This window comes from Aquarana catesbeiana, linkage group LG13 (genome assembly GCF_042186555.1).
Source record: "Aquarana catesbeiana isolate 2022-GZ linkage group LG13, ASM4218655v1, whole genome shotgun sequence".
Taxonomy (NCBI): Eukaryota; Metazoa; Chordata; class Amphibia; order Anura; family Ranidae; genus Aquarana; species Aquarana catesbeiana.
The window spans coordinates 179,903,982-179,918,887 of NC_133336.1; the positions used below are offsets into that span (position 1 = coordinate 179,903,982).

Consider the following 14,906-nt stretch of genomic DNA (forward strand, 5'->3'; position numbering starts at 1 on the left):
TGAGCTGGGCAGCAGACGACAGGAACCACTTGAGCTGGGCAGCAGACGACAGGAACCACTTGAGCTGGGCAGCAGACGACAGGAACCACTTGAGCTGGGCAGCAGACGACAGGAACCACTTGAGCTGGGCAGCAGACGACAGGAACCACTTGAGCTGGGCAGCAGACGACAGGAACCACTTGAGCTGGGCAGCAGACGACAGGAACCGCTTGAGCTGGGCAGCAGACGACAGGAACCGCTTGAGCTGGGCAGCAGACGACAGGAACCGCTTGAGCTGGGCAGCAGACGACAGGAACCGCTTGAGCTGGGCAGCAGACGACAGGAACCGCTTGAGCTGGGCAGCAGACGACAGGAACCGCTTGAGCTGGGCAGCAGACGACAGGAACCGCTTGAGCTGGGCAGCAGACGACAGGAACCGCTTGAGCTGGGCAGCAGACGACAGGAACCGCTTGAGCTGGGCAGCAGACGACAGGAACCGCTTGAGCTGGGCAGCAGACGACAGGAACCGCTTGAGCTGGGCAGCAGACGACAGGAACCGCTTGAGCTGGGCAGCAGACGACAGGAACCGCTTGAGCTGGGCAGCAGACGACAGGAACCGCTTGAGCTGGGCAGCAGACGACAGGAACCGCTTGAGCTGGGCAGCAGACGACAGGAACCGCTTGAGCTGGGCAGCAGACGACAGAAACCGCTTGAGCTGGGCAGCAGACGACAGGAACCGCTTGAGCTGGGCAGCAGACGGCAGGAACCGCTTGAGCTGGGCAGCAGACGACAGGAACCGCTTGAGCTGGGCAGCAGACGACAGGAACCGCTTGAGCTGGGCAGCAGACAGGAACCACTTGAGCTGGAGGGCAGACACTCGAACATCAGGCTGGAGGGCTGGAACATCAGACTGGAAAGCTGGAACATCCGACTTGGAAGCTGGCACATCAGACTGAGAAGCAATCTTCGAGACATCAGGCTGGAAGGCAAGCTGCAAGACATCAGGCTGGGGAGCTGGTACAGCAAACTGGGAAGCTGGCACATCAATCTGGGAAGCTGGCACATCAATCTGGGAAGCTGGCACATCAATCTGGGAAGCTGGCACATCAATCTGGGAAGCTGGCACATCAATCTGGGAAGCTGGCACATCAATCTGGGAAGCTGGCACATCAGACTGGGAAGCTGGCACATCAGACTGGGAAGCTGGCACATCAGACTGGGAAGCTGGCACATCAGACTGGGAAGCTGGCACATCAGACTGGTAGGTAGGCATCAAGACATCAGGCTGGAAGACAAGCTGCAAGGCATCAGGCTGGGAAGCTGGCACATCAATCTGGGAAGCTGGCACATCAATCTGGGAGGCTGGCACATCAATCTGGGAGGCTGGCACATCAGACTGGGAAGCTGGCACATCAGACTGGGAAGCTGGCACATCAGACTGGGAAGCTGGCACATCAGACTGGGAAGCTGGCACATCAGACTGGTAGGTAGGCATCAAGACATCAGGCTGGAAGACAAGCTGCAAGACATCAGGCTGGGAAGCTGGTACAGCAAACTGGGAAGCTGGCACATCAATCTGGGAAGCTGGCACATCAATCTGGGAAGCTGGCACATCAATCTGGGAAGCTGGCACATCAGACTGGTAGGTAGGCATCAAGACATCAGGCTGGAAGGCAAGCTGCAAGACATCAGGCTGGGAAGCTGGCACATCAGACTGGGAAGCTGGCACATCAGACTGGGAAGCTGGCACATCAGACTGGTAGGTAGGCATCAAGACATCAGGCTGGAAGGCAAGCTGCAAGACATCAGGCTGGGGAGCTGGTACAGCAAACTGGGAAGCTGGCACATCAATCTGGGAAGCTGGCACATCAATCTGGGAAGCTGGCACATCAGACTGGGAAGCTGGCACATCAGACTGGGAAGCTGGCACATCAGACTGGGAAGCTGGCACATCAGACTGGTAGGTAGGCATCAAGACATCAGGCTGGAAGACAAGCTGCAAGGCATCAGGCTGGGAAGCTGGCACATCAATCTGGGAGGCTGGCACATCAATCTGGGAGGCTGGCACATCAATCTGGGAGGCTGGCACATCAATCTGGGAGGCTGGCACATCAGACTGGGAAGCTGGCACATCAGACTGGTAGGTAGGCATCAAGACATCAGGCTGGAAGGCAAGCTGCAAGACATCAGGCTGGGAAGCTGGCACAGCAAACTGGGAAGCTGGCACATCAATCTGGGAAGCTGGCACATCAATCTGGGAAGCTGGCACATCAATCTGGGAAGCTGGCACATCAGACTGGTAGGTAGGCATCAAGACATCAGGCTGGAAGGCAAGCTGCAAGACATCAGGCTGGGAAGCTGGTACAGCAAACTGGGAAGCTGGCACATCAATCTGGGAAGCTGGCACATCAATCTGGGAAGCTGGCACATCAATCTGGGAAGCTGGCACATCAGACTGGTAGGTAGGCATCAAGACATCGGGCTGGAAGGCAAGCTGCAAGACATCCGGCTGGAAGGCAGGGACATCGAGCTGGAAGGCAGGCATCGGGACGACAGACTGGGAGGCAGGCACATCAGACTGTAAGGCTGGAACATCAGACTGCAAAGCTGGAACATCAGACTGCAAAGCTGGAACATCAGACTGCAAAGCTGGAACATCAGACTGCAAAGCTGGAACATCAGACTGCAAAGCTGGAACATCAGACTGCAAAGCTGGAACATCAGACTGCAAGGCTGGAACATCAGACTGCAAGGCTGGAACATCAGACTGCAAGGCTGGAACATCAGACTGCAAGGCTGGAACATCAGACTGCAAGGCTGGAACATCAGACTGCAAGGCTGGAACTTCAGACTGCAAAGCTGGAACATCAGACTGCAAAGCTGGAACATCAGACTGCAAAGCTGGAACATCAGACTGCAAAGCTGGAACATCAGACTGGAAGGCTGGAACATCAGACTGGAAGGCTGGAACATCAGACTGGAAGGTTGGAACATCAGACTGGAAGGTTGGAACATCAGACTGGAAGGCTGAAACATCAGACTGGAAGGCTGGAACATCAGACTGGAAGGCTGGAACATCAGACTGGAAGGCTGGAACAGGTTGGGTTACTGGCAAGATGGTGTGGGTCGGGAAGAATTTTTGCTTCTTCTTTGGTTTAGCCCGTGCAGTTTTGTATGTAGGTGCAGGGCTGTAAGAAAATAAAGTAGCTGGGCAGAAGGAAGACCAAGGAACTGTAGCTAGAGAGGGGTTTTGTGGGACTGTTACAGGTGGAGGAGAAGAGACAGGTGAATTGAAGGCAGGATGGGTGCGACACTTGGAGACTGGGTGGTAGTATTTGGTAGGGAGCTGATTAAACTGGGTTGTAGCTGAGGTTGCCATAGGTGACGGGGAAATAGGTCTTTTGGAAAGCAGATGATTAATGGCAGGGCTGGAATAGTGTGGCTTAGCTAAAGACAGGAGGTCTGACCATGCCTGCAGCAAAGGTTGAACAAACGCTGATTCACATACAGCCTGACTAACCAAAGATTGTACTGAATAAATGCAATCGGATAACACCTGCTGGGAACAAGCGGAATAGTGTTCATCAAAGGAAGCCGGATCATCCTCTAACAACCATACCAGGGATTCAACCTGGTCACAACTGAAAGGAGGGGAGAAATCGTCTCTACCTTCGGGAATGCATGACAAGGCTGACTTTGTACATAATTGGATCAAAGGCTGAACATCCTCAAATAACACATGACCTTGATCTACAAGTAAATGGGCGGTTTGTATCGTTTCCAGCAGTTGGTCTCGGGTCCAATCTTTAAGAGTCTGACAACAATATTCATTATCCTCTGCCGCCAGCAGAGAATAATAGACAATTTCATCAAAGTCCATTTTGCGCGCCCACCGTAACAGGACGGTTTCTCAGTGCAGCCACGTCTGGTCAGGGATGGCCTTGGTATGCTATCAGGATATCTAATTGACAAGACTGTGTGGACTACACAGAGGAAACCCAAAACACATATAAGTGAAATAATGGTGTTTATTAACAAGTGATAAGTGAAAGGAATATAAACAGTGCAAACCCACACAACAACCCACTACAAACAACAATATATATATGTAAATGGAGATACCGTAATCGTAATCAAAGCCAAGCCAAGGTCATACACAGGGAAGTCAGCAGAAGGGTAAGGACGGGAAACTGAACAGGACAAGGAGAGGATGGATGGATGGGGTTCAGGGCAGGGATCCAAGGGAGCCAGGAACAGAAGGGACAGGACTAGGAAGGCCTCAGGATAGGGATGGGATCAGATCAGGACAAGGCAGATAGCAGGCTCAAGGTCAAACAGGCAGCAAGGTCAGAACGCAGGGAGAGAGAGAGATACCAAGGCAAGCCTATGAGGGCTTGCCGGGTATTTGTAAGGCTGTGGTAATTGACCTCATGTCACAGCTGAGCGCAGTGTGAGCTGTTTGCTCCACACTGCCAGAGTGCACCCGCTGGTTGACGCCGGTACTACGGCCCGAGGATGCAACAGTGCCACCAGCAGGAAAGACCTCTTACTGCAGGTCCTAGGTGTTGGAAGACACCTGCTGATGGACACTGGTACTGCGATCCAAGAGACCGATAGCGCCACCAACGGGTAGACCTTCTCATGACAGGTATCCTACCACTCCACCCCCTGTCATCTTCAACCTCCCCCAGTACCCCTATGCTAGCTTCCTACCACCCCACCCCCTGTCATCTTCATCCCCCTGTACTCCTCTTCCAGCTTCCTGCCACCCCACCTACTATAATCATCATCATCCCCATACCCAACCTCTGACATCCTACCACCCTGCCCCTGTCATCCACATCCCCATCACCCTGTACCCCACCTCTAGCATCCAACCATCCTATCCCCATCATCATCATCCTTATCTTCATCCCCCTGTTCCCCACTGCCACCTTCTTACCACCACATCCACTGTCATCATCATCCCCATCTGCTGACATCCTACCACCCCACCCCCTGTTATCATCATCCCCCTGCACCCCACCTCTGGCATCTTACCACCCTGCCTCCTGTCATTATCATCCACATCCCTCCTGTACCCCACCTCTGGCATCCTATCACCCTACTCCCTATCATTATAGGGGAGATATGATCTCAGCCTCTCACCCCAATGTTGCCACCATCACCCTAAACGGTATCCTGTCATCCAACCAACAGTAGCATCACACACCACAATACTGCTCTGCCACCCAGTAAGCGGTAATGATGTGCTGTAACCCCTAGCAAACAATCAGTGAGCAGTAATAATGAGCAGTAACCTCTAGCAACCAATCAGAGAGTGATAATGATAAGCAGTAACCTATAGCAACCTATAGCAACCAATCAGTGAGCAGTAATGATGTGCAGTAACCTATACCAACCAATGGGTAAGCAGTAATGATGCAGTAACCTCTAGCAACCAACCATTGAGTGGTAATATTGTGCAGTAACCTCTAGCAACCAGTGAGCATGAAGCAATCAGTGAGTGTGAACCAGATCTTTATGTTTACATTATAAACTTTTTTTAAAAATAATTTTATGTGTGTGTTTTTTGGGATGTTGGGGTGGATAGCGAAATTGCTGTTGTGGGGGGCCCAGGAAAATGTTTGCCCAGGGTTCAATCAATAATAAAGATGGCCCACACTTGGGTAAAGCCATGGAGGTTCCAGCCAGCTGTAACACCCCCCCCCCCCCTCACACAGAGAACATCTCATCAGCTGCAGGCAATAGCAGGCTCTACCGCTATCCTAGCCTTCACCCAAAGCCGGTGTTGTGTCGATATGTGCCCGCTGTCGAAATGTGCCTGCGCATACGCAGAACAGAAGGGCGCTCCTGCTGAGTTGCCGATCAGCTGGAGTGACGTCCCATAGCGCAGGCGCACATCGTAGAAGCCTTTTTTCGACGGGCGATACCATTTCTCGGCCACAATTTAATGCTATGCAAACAGCGGAGGGACACCGTATTTGTCATATTGTGCCTTGCTGTTGCGCCGCGGGTTTACAGTGAGGCACAATCTCCACTGTTTGTATAGCATTAAATTGTGGCCGACAAATGGTATCGCCCGTCGAAAAAAACCTCCTACGATGTGTGAATGCGTCAAGTCCCCATGCGTCAAAGGGGGGCAGGGTCACCGGGTGGCCCCGCCCTCCGTTATTTAAGAACCGTCAGAAGACGAGAAGCGTCACACAGCGGGAGCCTCCCATTATGGATGTGGAGCGGCCCGAGATTGAAGAAGGGAAGAAGACGCCGCGGAGGAAGATGCCGGACGAGAACACCGGAGCAAGAAGCAGAGGCGCAGAGGAAAAACCAGAGGAAGAAGAAGATGGAGGAAGAAACCAAAGTAAGATAGAAGAATGAAGCTAGAAGAAAGAAGATGGAAAGAAGAAGCATTTAAATATAGGAATTGTCAAAAACTGTCTCTTGTCATTTTTAACATTTTTGACAGTTTTTTAGTGAAATGGTAGGGGTACAAAAGTACCCCCTTACCATTTTACACAGGGGGGCCGGGATCTGGGGGTCCCCTTGTTAAAGGGGGCTTCCGAATTCCGATAAGCCCCCCGCCCGCCGACCCCCACAACCACTGGGCAAGGGTTGTGGGGATGAGGCCCTTGTCCCCATCAACATGGGGACAAGGTGCTTTGGGGGGGACCCCAAAGCACCCTCCCAAAGTTGAGGGCATGTGGCCTGGTACGGTTCAGGAGGGGGGGTGCTCTCTCATCCCCCCATCTTTTCCTGCGGCCTGCCAGGTTGCGTGCTTGGATAAGGTTCTGGTATGTAGTTTTAGGGGGACCCCACGCCATTTTTTAAAAAATTTTGGCATGGGGTTCCCCTTAAAATCCATACCAGACCTGAAGGGTCTGGTGTGGATTTTGAGGGGGACCCCCACACCTTTTTTTTAAAAAAATGTTGGCGCGGGGTTCCCCTTAATATCCATACCAGACCTGAAGGGCCTGGTATGGAATTTAGGGGGACCCCCACGCAATTTTTTAAAAATTTTGGTTTCGGGTTTCCCTGTGGGGAAATCCCATGCCGTTTTTTTTTTTCAATGAACTTTTATGTGTATTGTCGGACCGACAATTCATTAATAGCGGCGAGTAGTTTTAAATGACTTTTTTTCCTTTGAAATGTCATTTTGCTCTCAGACTGTTCTAAACACGGGAAACATGCGCCCCTTTACAGGCATACTATAGACACCCCCCAGGTACAAAATTTAAAGGAATATTACACTTTTATTGTTTCACTTTAAGCATTATTAAAATCACTGCTCCCGAAAAAAACGGCCGTTTTTAAAACTTTTTTTTGCATTGATCCATGTCCCCTGGGGCAGGACCCAGGTCCCCGAACACTTTTTATGACAATAACTTGCATATAAGCCTTTAAAATTAGTACTTTTGATTATTCATGTTCGAGTCCTATAGACTTTAACGGTGTTCGCGTGTTCGAACAAATTTTTTGCCAGTTCGCATGTCTGGTGCGAACCAAACAGGGGGGTGTTCGGCTCATAGTAATGAACAAACATGGATGTTGTAACGAAACGTCCCACACTCCGCTTGAGTACTTTCATCATATACCGCTTCCTCCCAGTCTGAATATAGATATCACATATTCCAACCGCTGACAACCATAAACAAGACTGTGACGAACGCGGGTGTCAGATCCCTGCCCTCCTCGCTAACTTGCAATGAAGGACCTGCCAACCTCACACCACGCTGTCACTTACGTAACAATGCCACTCTCAGCTGCGCCCAGCACAAAGATTTTCCAGCTTGCGGGACCACAATCTAGATGCGAACAGCCTGAGAGTGATTGTCACTGGGCTAATTACACAATTAACCCTTTAACTGCCACCACCCCCGTTTAAAAGACCGAGCCGGGGGAGACTCGTAATTTTAGCAATACCAATTATAATTTTAGAATAAGCGTCTGCCACACACACTGCCACCACAGACAGGTCTGCTCAGAGTCTTACTCTACAACAGTAGCGCCCTTCAAGAGGCAGGTTCATTTACAGCTTGCATTAAGAGCTTTAGAGACAAGGTTAACACTTTTCAACATAAGGGTTTATTATGAAAAGGTCAAAGTTGATGCAAATAAAACATTTACAGAAAAAAAAGATGTTTCAAAAAGATAAAGACAATATACAGCCACAAAGCAATAAGGTAGAATTGGGATGAAAGAATACTTGCAATTAATGTCCGAGGGTTCATCAGAGTTCAATCGATGAGCTAGGTAATCGGTTCTCGACTTGGCAGATGTTTCTTCTTGGATGGTAAAAGGAGAACTCCCCATTGTCTTGGCATCTCCTCTTTTCTGTCAAATCAAAGGGGGTGTTGACAGCGACCAGTAACCAATCGTCTGGTCATCTTGTTCAGGGGTTGGTTGCTGGGAGGTGTCTACACTCATGACCACGTCCCAGGTAGATTTTTTGATACATATTCATATATCTGCATCTATAGTGTTTACAGACTGCAAATATCCATATTATTATTCAACGTGAGATTTCCTTCAAAACAAGTATAAACATGCTATGTCCATAATGTATAGTCTGCTCAGGAGGAATAAGTGGTACCAGTGGTTTCCCATATGACCTGACATAGGGGTGTCTGGACTTGAAACGTTACATATTATCTGAGGAAACTAAATATGTCCATATTATGGCTGTGCTATTACTAAGTCAGAAGTTATGAAACATGCTGAAATGTCATACTTATCCCACTGAGGTGTATTCAGACATTTTACAACCGGGGCCTGTTGGGTCTCTGAATAGAGAGGGTGACCGTTTTACGACAGGCCTGAACACTCTGCCCTTTCAACAAGCTGTTTTTTTACTGACCTAGCCTGGTTCTGTTTTCTCTGTTGAGATAACCTTTTCTGTTGAACTTAAAAAGCTTTGAATTCTTAAGACAAGGGAGGAGGGAGGAGGGAGTTCAGATTTCTCTGTAATGTTACATGGTTAGCCAACTGTCATGGCTTCTTCCACACAACATGGCAGCTAGCTACAGCTTTTCATGTCCAGTACATGATATCGTTACAAGGACTATACTGGTTTGGTTGCTCAACATGAACTGATTTATTTGAGTGGACACACAAATATATACAGCAGGATGACAATGCAAACTGTAACCAGAAACCTAAGTAACATGAGCTAGTTTACTAATCATTTACCCAGACTTGGTGACTCAGAGATATGACCTTTCAGGGCAGCCTTGCCGTTTCCTTACTCAAAACTTACAATACACATAAGTAGAAACACATCCCCCAATAGTTTGCTAGGAGACAAAGGTAAGTTAATGAGCATAATAAACTATTGGGTGAAAGACTCAGGCTTTCCAGATCTCATTAGTCAGCATTCCTTTCACATACATCTGTCCACTGAGTCCAAGCTGGCAGAGACCATCATGGCCTCCTTAATAATGTCCTTTTGCATTACATAACAGAATATCTTCCTAAATGCTTGTAGCTCCCTCAAATGCCAGGGCCCATAGTCGGTAGGCAAGAGGCCAGCACCCAGTCCCCTCCAAAAGCCTCCGCCCCAGGTGAGTCTGTCACAGATATTCCCATGTATATACTTTCACCGGCCACTTTTTTAAGAACACCTATTCAATTGCTTGGTAACACAAATTGCTAATCAACCAATCACATGGCAGCAACTCAATGCATTTAGGCATCTAAACGTGATGAAGACGACTTGCTAAAGCTCAAACCAAGCATCAGAATGGGGAAGAAAGAAGATTTAAGTGACTTTGGACGTGGCATGGTTGTTGGAGCCAGATGGGCTGGTCTGAGTAGTTCAAAAACTGCTAATCTACCTGGATTTTCATGCACAACTATCTCCCAGGTTTACAGAGAATGGTCCGAAAAAGAGAAAATATCCAGTGAGCGGTAGTTGTATGGATGAAAATGCTTCGTTAAAGTCAGAGGAGAATGGGCAGACTGGTTTGAGATTTAAAAAAAGGCAGCAGTAACTCAAATAATCACTCGTTACATTCAAGGTATGCAGAACACCATCTCTGAATGTCGAACCTTGAAGCAGATGGGCTACAGCAGCAGAAGACCCCACGGGTGCCACTCCTGTCAGCTAATAACAAACAACTGAGGCTACAATTCACACAAAAATTGCACAATAGATGATTGGAAAAACATTTCAGCTGCGACATTCAGATGGAAGCATGGATCCATCCTGCCTTGTATCAACGGTTCAGGCTGGTGGTGGTGTTGTAATGGTGTGGGGGATATTTTCTTGCCATACTTTGGGCCCCTTAGTACCAATTAGGCATTGTATGCCACGAAGAATGAAGGCAGTTCTGAATGCAAAAGGGGGTCCAACCCGGTACTACCAAGGTGTACCTAATAAAGTGGCGGGTGAGTGGATATATTTACAAGCTACATTCAGATATAATGTTAAGGACTCGTTTAGACTTGCTGTTGAGGGGGATGTTAAAAACACACAGCTGAGCCACATTTTTAACACTCCCCAGCTGCCCCCCTTATGCTGCACAGGCAGCAGAGAGGGGTGTACATATGCTGTGGTTGAGATAATAAGCTTTTTTCTTAACAGTTACGTTTTTATTCATCTCCAAAGGAGAAAAGTTTCAATACAAAGATAAAAAAGACGTACATTCACAAATATATATATATAGATGTACATATATCTATACATAGAGATATAAAAGGGCACAATAAGAGAGGGTTACATAAGAGAGGCAAAGACAAACCATTTCCAGAAGGAAGGTGACAATCTAGGTTAAATAATCTCAAGCATTATATCAAAAAGCAAGGCACATCAGTTCAGATCTTAGTTATAAGTATTCATATCACTGCAAGGTTGTATTTTAGGAGCAATACCTCCTCCTCAAAAAAAAAAAAAAGGGGGGGGGGGAGGTATATTTTAGTGGTAATTTTGAGTGTAATTCTAAATATTTCTTAGTCGGTCCAGTGGTATATATGTTCAGCGAGTTCTCCTGGGGGGATCCGCATCAGTGGCCATTTACTTAGAAACCCATGGACCCCAAATTTTTTCAAACTTTTGGGGACACTTCCGGCTCATAAATGTGAGCTTATATAGGGGGAGGGTCTTATCAATGAGTGTTTTCCACTGTCCCACTGTTGGGGGATCTGTCTGTTTCCATTTAAATAGAATGTTTTTCCTTGCATAAAATAGAGCATAGAAAACGAATAGCCTCTTATGGGTGTTCGCGATGAGGGTGTCACAGATCCCCAGGAGAAGGACCCGGGGATCCAGTGTAAGTGTCAGGTTCCCAATTAAGTTGATGTACTGTACCACCTCCCTCCAGTACTGTTGAAGAAGGGGGCACGACCACACCACATGTAGGAAAGTACCTATGTCCGTATTGCATTTTGGGCACCTATCAGAGTGAGAGGGATATATTTTAGCAAGCCGTTGGGGTGTGTAGTATGCCTGGTGAAGGAATTTTAACTGGATGTACCTGTCCCTGGCGGATATCATCAAAGGAATATATTGTTGGACTCCCTCTTCCCAATCGTCATCCGTCAGGGAGGGCACAACCAGCTTCCATTTGTTAAATAGCCTAGTCCTCTGGTTATCAGTTCCCAGGGACACCCGGAGATACAAAGAGGAGAGGACACGGTCCACATGCCTGGAAATAAGGAAGCGCTCCACCATATGTGATTGTAGTTGAATTTCTGAAGGGAATTGAGCCTGAATTGCGTGTCTCAGTTGCAAATAGCGGAAGAACATTTTAGTAGGGAGTTGGAAGGTATTACGTAGTTCGTCAAATGTAAGAAGTTTACCCTCTGGCATTATATGCTGTAAGATTTTAATTTCATATTTAGCCCAGACTGCTGGGTCTGGGATCATTAACAGATGTGGTAGTTTAGGGTTACCCCAGAGTGGTGTATATGGTGAATAAGTTTGTGGTGGGTTGAGCTTAGCTGTCAGTTGTTCCCAAATTTTGGCGGTTGTGCGCATGGGGATGGTCATACTACCTTGTGCTTTTGGTCCCCTGAATACCAGGTTGCTCAATGCTGAATATGACCCCAGTATGGCTGCTTCTAAATTGACCGCTGGGTTATGTCGAGACTGAACAAACCACCAACGCACCGTCACCAGCACCGCCGCCCAATAATATTTCCTGAAGCACGGCAATGCCAGCCCACCCGCCGATAGGGGAAGCTGTAGGCTCGTTTTGGCCACCCTGGGAGTCCGTCCCGCCCAAATAAAGTTAGTAATCACCCGATCTAGTTGCTTAAAAAATGATTCAGGGATAGGTACTGGAGTGTTTCTAAATACATATAGGAATTTGGGGAGGAATATCATTTTGAGGAGGTTAATCCTACCCACTGGTGTCAGGGGAAGAGACTTCCATGTTAAGCAGCATTTTATTAGTTGTTGTAGAATGGGGTATACATTATCAGTCAGGTAACAAGAGAGATCCCTTTGTATTTCAATGCCCAGATACCGAAACTTAGTGACCGTTTGCAGGGGTATATGGTGGGGAGGGAGTAGGGGCGGTTGGGAGATCGGGAAAAGCATGGATTTGTTCCAATTTATGCGTATACCTGAGAAGGAACCAAATAAGTCTATGATCCTTAGGGTCTCCTCGAGGGAGTGGGAAGCATCTGGGAGATAAAGAAGAGCGTCATCCGCGTAGAGGGAGATCTGTTCCCGTAGAGGGCCCACCTCCATCCCCCCTGCCGCCACGGAGGACCTAATAAGGATAGCAAGAGGTTCAATAGCTAGGGCAAACAGACCCGGGGATAACGGACATCCCTGTCTAGTACCCCTTTGTAATTTGAAGGGGGGTGAGAGGGACCCATTGGTTTTGACTCTGGCGGTGGGGTTAGCATACATCTGTTTTATCCAAGAGATAAACCTAGGCCCAATATTGAATTTTTCCAAGACATGCCAAAGATATTCCCATTCGACCGAGTCGAACGCCTTTTCGGCGTCTAGGGAGGCTACTACTCCGGGGGAACCTCTAGCAAGGGCATGGGATATATTTGTATACAATCGTCGCAAATTGATGTCGGTTCCCTTTCCTGGCATGAAACCCGTCTGGTCTCCATGAACCAGAGAAAGGATAACAGTATTAAGCCGATTCGCTAGAATTTTTGTGATGATCTTAGCGTCGACGTTTAATAGCGAAATGGGCCGGTATGACTCACATAGCTCGGGGTCCTTGCGGGGCGAGATAATAAGCTTTTTGCCTACAGCAAGAATGATCACTCCTGTCCCATTCCTCAGGCAGTGCCGCTCCTGAACATGACCCATTCAAGCAAATCGGATCACTGACTGCGCAAATGCCCCACAACTACGTGCAATGTACACAGTTGCAAAGCATTGGTGCAGCATTTATGGAGTTAAAACAGGTAGCGAGGAGACACTGAATCACCTCCTCACCGCCTGTCAATTGCAATTTTGCTGTATATCTAAGCATAGCCTAACATGGATTGATAATTTACATGATTTCTTGCACGGGTATTTTTAAAAAAGAGTTAAAAGGCCATATGATCACTATAAAGACTGACCATTTCCTGCACTTTGTGTTGTATACAGGAGGAGAAGAAGTTCCGGACACACTGAATGGCCTTATAAACCAATCCATCCTCATGTCACTGGCTAATTATTCCCCACCTTCTATACAACAAGTCATTTGGAATTTTGGAAGAAACCCATTGGCGACTTACTCAAATAATCAGATTATTTATATAGAGGATTCATTTGAAGGAAGACTGGAGATCCTGAATGATGGAAGATCACTGAAGATTGGAAATCTAAGACTGGAGGACAGTGCATTGTATACTGCAACTATAACTTTTACTGATAAAACAAAAGATCGGAAGACCTACAATCTCACTGTGTATGGTATGTAACCATCTGTGCATTTTATCCATTTAATTTTAACCCCATGTTTTTAAAAGCATTTAGCCCTAGTCTTTACAATCCAGGCAAACCAAATATTCACCCTGAGGAGTGAGTAATGGACACCAATCTGTCAAATTAAAATCTAGCTGGTATTTCATTCCTGGCTCTATACACTCATTTGTTGTATTCTGTTTATCACTGGGCAGAGCTCTGTGATTTCACCTATGTGCCCCTGTGAATGAATACATGTAATAAATTGAGGGGCCTGCTAGGGGATTTATTTGATATCAGATCATATTCTATAGCCTGCTGCAGTAAGGGACTGCTGTATTAACAAAAATAAAGTAAAAAACAATGACTATATTTATCATTTATATATAAATGTATAACCCTATGACAAATTTGCCAACCTAAAACATTTTTTACAATGTTTTGTAGGACATAAAGGGCTTTGGGTGAGTGTACTCGTTTAATAAATGGCACAACAAACCAGAGTAAATCCTGGTACACGCTAAGGGCTGGTTCACACTGGCATGGCTTCAAAGTCGCGCAACTTTAAAGCCGCGCCACACAGCGCGACTTAATCGCAGCTTGCATGTCACTTCTTTAACAGAAGTCAATGCAATTTGCTCTGAAGTCGCCCCCAAGTAGTGCAGGAACCTTTTTTCTAAGTTGGAGCGACTTGAGTCACACCGATAGAACAGATCTGTTGCTGTTTATGGGGCGTGACCTGTCAGGCGATAAAGTCACCTGCCAAGCCACGGCAGTGAGAACCAGTGAACCACTGGGTTGAGGGAAAAAAACCTGATAATTTCCAGTTGGGAGTCGCTGTACTAACAGTCTGATGTTAGTACATCAATCTCCCCTGCTGAGCTGTTGTGTTCTGACAGGGGGAAAGCCCCTCTGCCAGAACACTCCAGTCAGCGCTCTCAGCCATTGGCTGAGAGCTAGGGTTGCCACCTTTGGCTTCTGTCGGACCGGCTGACATACACGCGGGCAGAATGCCGGATGGTTTTCATTGAACTGGCCGATGTCTCCCAACATTTGGCTCGTGTGTACT

At 47.6% G+C, this 14,906-nt stretch overlaps 1 protein-coding gene across 2 annotated transcripts in view; it reads left to right on the forward strand.

Annotated features, from left to right (window-relative positions):
• LOC141117017 (SLAM family member 9-like) overlaps positions 1 to 14,906 on the forward strand; it is a 169,483-nt gene that overhangs the window by 40,061 nt on the left and 114,516 nt on the right. For both annotated transcript variants that reach the window (XR_012237082.1, XM_073609587.1), the window contains exon 3: positions 13,538 to 13,846. Coding sequence is in view for 1 of the 2 variants with exons in the window: in XM_073609587.1 (XP_073465688.1) it covers positions 13,538 to 13,846 (309 nt within the window). In the remaining variant the exon portion in view is untranslated. The remainder of the gene's footprint in view (positions 1 to 13,537; positions 13,847 to 14,906) is intronic.